The sequence below is a fragment of the Malurus melanocephalus genome, unplaced genomic scaffold (assembly GCF_030028575.1).
Source record: "Malurus melanocephalus ecotype Western Australia unplaced genomic scaffold, MMel_1.1 scaffold_1067, whole genome shotgun sequence".
NCBI lineage: Eukaryota > Metazoa > Chordata > Aves > Passeriformes > Maluridae > Malurus > Malurus melanocephalus.
This window is the reverse complement of record NW_026624299.1, coordinates 11,507-20,322: the sequence shown is the minus strand read 5'-3', so window position 1 is coordinate 20,322 and position 8,816 is coordinate 11,507. Positions and strand designations below refer to the sequence as shown.

Below are 8,816 nucleotides of genomic sequence, written 5' to 3'. Positions count from 1 at the left end.
CTATAATCCAACGCACTTAGCGAGCCAATGAATYGGTGGGGAAGGAGGGGCTTCCTGGCCGAGGGGCTCCGTGCAGGGAACAGCTCTTGAGCAGCAAAACCTCACCCAGAGCCAGGCAAACRCACTCATTCACATCCTCAGTGCTTCCAGGGCTGGCAAGGCAAGTGCAGCCCTGCTCTCTCTGCAAAAAGTGAGCAAACTTGCCCAGAGAAACAGAAAGAACAGCGAATCTCAGCTGTGAAGCATCTCAACAGATCCAGCAATGGCCTGGGTCAGTAATTTCTCCTGGTTGAGCCACCTTGCTCTACATGAAGAACRGCTCAGGAGGTACTTGAACAGCACTGAGGATTATTTAACCTTCCTGTGTGGGCCMAGGAGGAGCCACCTGTTCCTGCCCATGGCTTTGGTGTACTCCATCATCTTTGTTGTGGGGGTGGTGGGCAACTTCTTGGTTTGCCTCGTCATCCTCAAGCASCGCAACATGAAGACCCCGACCAACTACTACCTGTTCAGCCTGGCGGTGTCGGACCTGCTGGTGCTGCTCTTGGGGATGCCCCTGGAGGTGTACGAGATGTGGAGCAACTACCCCTTCCTGCTGGGGCCCGTGGGCTGCTACCTGAAGACGGCCCTGYTGGAGACGGTGTGCTTGGCCTCCATCGTCAGCGTGACGGCGCTCAGCGTGGAGCGCTACATCGCCGTGCGGCATCCTCTGCGAGCCAAACTCCGCAGCACCCGCCGCCGCGCCCGCAGCACCATCCTGGCTCTCTGGGTGCTCTCCGTGCTCTTTGCCCTCCCCAACACAGCCACCCACGGCATCGTGCTGCAGCATTTCCCCAATGGTACTCTGCTCCCCGGCTCTGCYGTCTGCACCGTGGTGGTGCCCCTGTGGATCTACAACTGCATCGTGCAGRTCACCTCGCTGCTCTTCTACGCGCTGCCCATGGGGGTGATAAGCGTGCTGTACTATCTGATGGGGCTAAGAGTAAGTCCTGCTCCAGCTGTGCTCATTCTTGTGTGTTTGTGTCCATGTGTGGCTTTTGCACCTTTTCCTTGCCCATCTGTTTTACCCCCGAAACGGCAAAAGTGTTTCGAACCTCTGCAAACTGTCGATTCGACTCCTTCTCTGGTGCAATCCTGTTCTGAAATTAATATAACTATGTCGGGGAATAATTTACCCCCATCTTCTTATAGAAACTTACCATCACTGTTACTCACATCTGAATGTTAATGAAACACCCAAGTCTGCAGWTTGATTCCAGCCTCTCTGAGATTCACACCTTTGTAGTAGGGACTAGAAAGAAATGGACCAAAAGGAAAATGTGAAAAGMAAAAAAAAGAAGCAGGCTAGTGATTGAGTCTTGTGTACTATTTGTTTTCCCTTTGCTTATACTGTAGCATTTTCATTGCATTACTTTCTTCTTTTCCCTCCCTGGAGCTTGTGATAATACCCACTTGTTAAAACTCACAAAGCTCTCATAAACTGAATTTTAACTTATTGCTGCAGCTATCATTTCTTCATTTATATAGCTATTCAGCAAGCATTTCTTTATATAACTACAGCWCTGTTTCACCAGGCTACCTTAGAGCTGACTTTCATTCTCTCTTCAGAAAGTGAGACTACTTTTACCAAAAATCCATCATGTAAATGTGTAGATTAAACAATCAGTGTCACAGTGTTATGCAGCACAACACTGAAATGCACTGCTAATCACAGCAACTTGATGACTGCTTTCCTCTCATAAGTTGAAGACATTTAGACAATATAAATCCCATTTTATTGCCATGAATATAAGCTAAAGTTTTTGAAGATGTGTCTGAGCCCACAGCAAGACAGGGAGATAAATGAACTTACTAAATAATGTGCAAGAAGTTTAATCAAATCTCTGCTGCTTTATTTACATTTTGTTGTGTTGGCTGATATTTACTGAAATTATACAGAAGTAATTTTTTACTTACCCAGGTAAAAAACACGTGGATTAGCTGCCAGAAATCCATAGTACAGAGCAGATGCTCGAGGAAGTGAATAGGTTAAACTATCCCCACTCTCTGAAGGCTGTTGAGGGGTCTTTACATGGTTTCAATGAAAATTTGGTAAAATAAGACCTGAAGGGAGGAAAAAGTGCCGAAAACAGAGTTGTTACAAAAAGAAAAAGAGAAATCCCTGAATTAATAAAAAGAAGATTTGAAGGTTGCAATAACTTCTATTTGCAGCAGCAGATATTCCTATACCCCATCCCAGAAGAACCCAGTACCAGATGAGGGCTGATTCCCCAAGAYTTCTGCAAATTCACAGATTTGTTCAAGTTGTCTTTCCTGAGGGTAATAATGTTCACTGTTTGTGCCTCTGTTTTAATGTACATCCAGCTCAGAGTTCCAAATTTTAAGAGGATCCTTCCTGGCTAGAGCTGCATTATCTCCAAGCTGAACTGGACAAAATGATTTCAGCTCTTCAACAGAAGTAATAGAAGAATGATGTATATATACAATTTTCCAAGAGGARACACTTTTTGTCTGCTCACAGAGGRTGAAATCTGTGAGGCTTTAGCARCACCTGCAGTCTCCTGAGTGCCAYGTGTCACTCACAGAAAAGTGGAAAAGCTCAGGGTTGATCCAAAGGTTGTACAAAGCTCAAAGTCAGCAAACAGACACATAACCTTTTCCCATCCAGGCTCTGTAGAAAGGGCATTTCCTCACCACAGTTTCTCCCCCAAGCTGTGCCAGTGGAGCTGAGTCTCAGGATGTGATGCAGAAAGGAACAGGTGACCCTGCCAAGCACCCATGAGAAGGCAGCAAACATGGGTCATAGGGTACATGAGTTCTTTTTTAACTTGAAAAACGTAAAAATACATTTATCTTTTTCACTGGCAAATGGCTGATTACCTCATAATCTACTTGGGTGTAATTTTAAGGCTTGATGGTTTAATATTGTTATGGTCAATAGATCATCCCAGCATCATTGTAAAGGAGAGGACACTGATCATTGCACTGAAAACTCATTAGACTTGATTGTGGAAGCTTCCTGCTGCCTCTTCCATGGGGTTCTCATCACAGATACCTTTAGGATAAATCCCTAAATCATCCAGGCTCTCTAAACCCAGTTCAGCTGTTGGGCTGATTGCAGCCCACAGCCAAAGAGCTGAGGAGGAAGAGGAGAGGGAGAAAAKGWRAACATTGRGAAGCAACTGCTSATGGAAGTTSATCCCTGGAGCACTGACTGAGACAGGATGGGATTGCTTGGGATCACCACTAACATCAGGCAGGCCAGGGATTTTACAGAAAACAGTTCAACTTTTTCAGATTACAGAAAACTGTTCTTCTTTGGCAGAGTGGCCTCAGTGTTTGCCTGGGGAAAGGTGAGACCCTAATTTCACTCCGCCTTTTGATTTCTGGTGTGAAGTGCTGTAGATAATAGAGATGTGGGGGGAAAATCCAATTTTCAGCTTCTGGCTCCAGTCACTTTTAATTCTCTTGCAGTGAAAGGGTAACATCCATCTCAAACCCACACAGCCTCACACATSACAGTGATGTAGAAGTAACCACTACCTTGGCTGGGGTTCTCCCTCAAACCATTGCCATCAACTCCAGTTAAAACCTTTGCCATGGGTTCATTTATTTATTTTTTTCCTCCCTGCTTGTAATGATTCACTGTTTTATTAAACTGCAGCWGCTGAGTTATTCTTATTTGTTACACCTTCACCACCTGAGGCTAAAGGGAAGCCTTACAGCATCATCAAAATGACAGGAGGAAGGTGAAAAATAAAGATACACGTGTCTCTGATTTATTACAGCATCAGCACGCTGTGCTCTCTGAGGCTTTGGAATATGCCTGGAATAGATTACTGTTGGGACTRGAAACCACTGAAGGGAATCCAGAGGTTTTAATAAATCTAATCATTTATCACTAGATGTGTTACAAATCAACTGAGAGTCTTTTCCTTAAGCAACTGTGGCTATGAATAAAAGTTACAAGGGGAATAATGTAAAAYTTGAGAGGCAGAATTGTACTAGAATTGGCTATAAATCCATTTACATATTTCTTCCTTTTATAAATAAAGAGAACATTGAAAGAAGGGCTTATTTTGTCATCCTTGCAGAGAAGTATTATGAATCAGAAATCAGAGAGCAAAGTCACAGTGTAAAAGGCAGAAGCAAATGGCATAACTGGCATGTTTTCATGAGGATTTTACAAATCCARAGCAATTTCTATCTTTTCCTCATTCCTGACATCATCTCCCACGTAATTAAAAGTTTTGGTTCTGGTTTCTCTCACTTGAAAACAGCCAAAGCTGTTGGCTACTCAGGAGTTCCCACTTCAGGGACCAAATATATGGACTTTCCAGAGATGGTTTCTTTGGTATTCARAGCAATTGTCCTGTTTATCTAGACCTGATCTTTTCATCACCAAAGCACCAGTCCTTTCATCAGAAACACATTGGGGAAAAATTTCAGGGAGGACCAGATTATTGCTCTTTATGTTTATTTTTTAAAAGTCCAGGAAAAACTACTGGAGAAAAAGCTCATTTTGTTGTACCTGAGCAGCGTGTGGCTAAATCTGTGTGTATCATGCTTGTCTGCAAAGCAGCATTTCAGGGGTTTGTTCATCAGATGGGTTGAATATAATAATCCAAACAGGGCAGGAAACAAACTCCCTTGAATTCTACAGGATTTTTTTTTCCACTGATTACAGCTGTGTTGTATTCAGACCTCTCTGGGTGTTTTTTTGGATCATTGGTTTGTGCTTAATTGTGGGGAACCCTYTTAGGAGAATAAACAAACAAACAATATTTTGATGGGAGAGAAAATAATGCCTAGCAAAATACTGTTGAAACTAATGTTGAACATAAACTGTGAACCAAATATTGACTCACTGAGAAAAGTGGGAAAGTGAAATATAAATTTGCTTTAAATATGCAGCTTCAGATACATAAAATTTGCAGATTGTTTTTGAACCTAAAGTTTCCATGCTTTTCAGACAAAAACTGAAATTTAAATGTAGAATTTTTTCAGTGCGTCCTGAGTGGCCCCCAAATTTTTCTTTCTCAAACTATCAAAGCATCAAACAGTCTGCGTCTGCAGGGAGTGTGATCTCTTGTCTAAGCTCTSCTTTGGTTTCCCTCCTTTTGCCAGTTGAAAGGAGATGAATCTTTGGAAGTGGAGGAAATGGCTGTGAATGTCCAGAGACCATCCAGGAAATCAGTCACCAAGATGCTGTGTAAGTAGTGAGTCCTTCTGTGTTTATTCACTATGGACAGGAGAGCAGTCAGGTCCTGGAGGGTATCAAACAAATTCACTGGGTACAAGAGCGATGAGATGAGTAGCTGTTATTAAAAAAAACCAAAAAAACAAAAAAAAAAAAAAACCACCTTCCAAACTGGCTCTTGCCAGCCTGGATTTCTGAGCCTGGGATGGGTTTGGGCTCTGTACCTGCCCCAACATTGCCTGGCTGTTTCCAGCTCTGTTTGAATGTCACTGTGTGTGCATGCATTGGGTTATCCAACGCAGAAATCAGTGGAAATATTGTTGTTTTAGCTGGTAATGGTAAGGCAAAAAATATGGCAAAAGTTTTGAAACCAAAAATACAAATTGCTTATTAAGTCTTCCATCCACCCTTCTGAACTCTCTGCTCTGTGGGGGGTGGTGAACAATATCCCCCCATTACTGACCTGTTTTTCTTCTCCTCTCTCTCCATGCCAGTTGTCCTCGTGATAGTTTTTGCCATCTGCTGGGCTCCTTTCCACATTGACCGACTTTTCTTCAGCTTCGTTGTGGAATGGACGGAGCCTTTGGCCAATATATTCAACATAATTCATGTGGTGTCAGGTAAAGTYTTCTTTGTCAACCTGCAGAGGGACTGGCAAAAAAAATATTTCAGAGTGTTTTATTGGAATTTGTAGCAATTTATTTTGTAGGTGACATGAGATTTGCATGGAAAACCTTCTTGGGGTTGGTGGGCAGTGCCTGAATAAAAACTTCAGGCAAGTTTCTGCAGCTTTCAGGATCTGGACATGTTGTACGATAGTGTCTGAATATTTACAAATAATAAAAGAAATAAAAATTATATCATGCATCATTCCCAGCCTGCTTTTAGTTCTTGGGGATGTTCAGAAATGAAGACTGCTGCCATTCAGCTGYTTTTAGGAAGTGCACAGGGGCAGGCATCACCCTCCTCAGGCTCTCTGGGGCAAAGAGGAAACCTYACCAAAAGCAAGACAAGAGCCTTACATACTGCTCAGAACTGGGCCATGAAACCAAATGTTTATGGCCTTACCAACCATAAAACGAAGGGCTTTTCAAAGAGGAATCTTATTTTCAGCCAGCCATGGGAAAACACTGAAATGTGTCCATTAAGCAGCTCAGACAAATCCAATCTTGAGCAACTGTCCTGGTGAGATGTAGGAAATTAGCTTCCCCTGGCTGGAAGTTGTCCTGTGACAGCTTTGATGGGGCACCAGCTGTGCCAGTGCTGCTGTGGGGATGAGGGCAGTGCTGGAGGCAGGGCAGGGCAGCTCAGGGGAGAGCTGGTTCCTGAACAGCTGGAGAGAGCAAACTCCAATTAACATTCTCCTCCACTTTCCTCCGGCTGCAGTGCCTGAGCTTGGTGAGACATCTCTGCCTGTGCCAGGGAGGCAGCAGAGCTCTGCTGCTGCCATCTCCACCCTTACACCCAATCTGATGGAGCTCTAAAGACAACAAAGAGATTTTCCTTTTCTGAGATTGTTCACCCACAAATGAATGTCTCTCTCTTCCCCCCACCCTTGTTCTCCCAGGTGTTTTCTTCTACCTGAGCTCTGCCACAAACCCCATCATTTACAACCTGCTGTCCCAGCGCTTCAGGATGGCTTTTCTCAGTGTGATTTCTCCTTGCTGCAAGCACTGTGCCCCTAAACATCCCACYTGCAAGATTTCGGCCCAGAAGAGCATGTTTGTGATTGAGGACCACAACCTGATGGACTCTGCTGARAACACGAGCCTGCCTGGCACACACAGGACATCTGTCAGCAGCTCTCAGCTCTCCACTGGCCTCTGACTTGCCATGCTGTSATCCAGGTGAGAGAGRAGGTCAAGAAAATTACTTTAAGAARCAAAAGCAGAAGAGACTTTCCTAAAAGACTGAATTTCTCAGGAGGCACTCCATTGAATTTAGGGAAGACTCTATTTAGGATGTGTTTGAGAAGCAGTGTATTACCCTCAAGCTAATGGGAGGGTTGGAAATGTGAGTTTGCTCACTGCAAGCTGTGCCAGCAAAGAGCAGTTTTCAATAAGTGAGACACAGTCCCAGTGTTGCCAGCACGGAGAGAGAATCAGCTTAGCCAGGTCTTACCAAATGGCTTTTTGTTGCCCAACCTAAACATCATTTTTTACTTATTTTGAAATGGGACAATTTGCTGCATAAGACTCCTCTGCCCACTTCTAGCTTTAGGCAAGGCAGTCCCACTTCCCTCTGCTCYGACCTTGAGGGTGTGGCTGTTGCAAACCTCACTTCTCAACATTAGCAAACAGGCAAGAATGAGAGCAGCTCTGAGCTGGGCTGATGAACACCAGCCACCAGCAATAGCTATGTCTGGGCCAGAAGAACCAGGGAGCCAATAATTGTAAAATAAATGTGAAGCAACCTTTCTCTTTCTGAGCTTCTTGTCATTGCTTCAACTTCAAATATTCACGTGTTGTCGCCAGCAGTGTGGTTGTGCTTCAGCAGCATTCACTCCTCCTGTACCAGGTGGACTGCAGAATTCAGAGATTTCATGGGTTAGCAATCACCAGGAAGGAGCCCGGACAGCACCTGCCACAGAGGAAATTGGGACAAACCTGGTACAAAGGCAATAAAAAGACGAATTTTGTGATGATGTTGCATCCACTAAATTTTTGCCACAAGGCACAATACAAGGTCTGAAAAGCTTCCCTGCACCCCAGCACAGCGAGCAGACCCCAAGGCAGTACATTCACATCCAAACTAACAAGTCCCTGAGCTCTGCTGGCTGTGAGGACAGGACCCCACAGAATTTTGCCAAAGGACTTCAGAGGGAGTCCATCGTGTGATAAAGAATTTTGTGAAACCGTCTCACGAGTTTCCAGGCCCGTTCATTGTGTTTCAGGGAAATGCCTCCCGTGTGCATCCTGAGGCAGGGCTGGGCTYAGTCCCCACTCTGGGCTCAGGCTTGGCACACACAGCCACAGAAAATCATCCCACAAATGTCACCAGGGGACTGGCGGCCACTCACACAGCCACAGAGAACACAGAGCTATCACAGCAAAGAAGAACATTAGCTCCTGAAAGATGATACTCTGTGTGCATAAAGACATTTTCCATTCTGGTCCCTGGGGATCCAGATGACATTTCTTACCAAGGAGRAAGGGATTTAATTCTGGTTTCCACTACTTTTGCCCGAAGTTCTCTGTTTGATTCTCACTGTGGGACTCTGAGCTGGGAGGCTCATGGAGAGTCCCCTTTTTCTGGAGCACAAGGGAAATGTTTCCAGACCCTTTTTACCACCTGCAGTCTTGAGAAACAAGCCTTGCAGAGGGGAAGAGCCTCACACAACGACCATTCCTGCTCCCTCAAGACACAGCAGAAATGCTTTGCCACCCCCAAGTGGACACTTGCGTTTTGTCAGTCACATTTACATTTCTAACCAGAAATTTTGCATTCTTTTTCCCTCTGGCAGACATCACAGTGTGTTTTTCCCCTGGACAGGCCATGCCATGGTGCCTTGCTGCCCAGGTCCCTGTTCTCCATGAGTGAGAGACACCTACGAGTGATGCTGCTCCTCTCCTCTCCTCTCCTCTCCTCTCCTCTCCTCTCCTCTCCTCTCCTCTCC

General features: G+C 44.8%; 1 protein-coding gene across 1 annotated transcript; it reads left to right on the top strand.

The window, feature by feature from the left end:
- Positions 1-262: 262 nt before the first annotated feature.
- On the top strand, positions 263-7,027 carry NMUR2 (neuromedin U receptor 2). Its single transcript, XM_057386826.1, has 4 exons — positions 263-982; positions 5,128-5,212; positions 5,695-5,820; positions 6,768-7,027. The coding sequence occupies exons 1-4, from the start codon at positions 263-265 to the stop codon at positions 7,025-7,027; spliced, it is 1,191 nt and encodes a 396-aa protein (XP_057242809.1).
- The last annotated feature ends 1,789 nt before the right edge of the window (positions 7,028-8,816 follow it).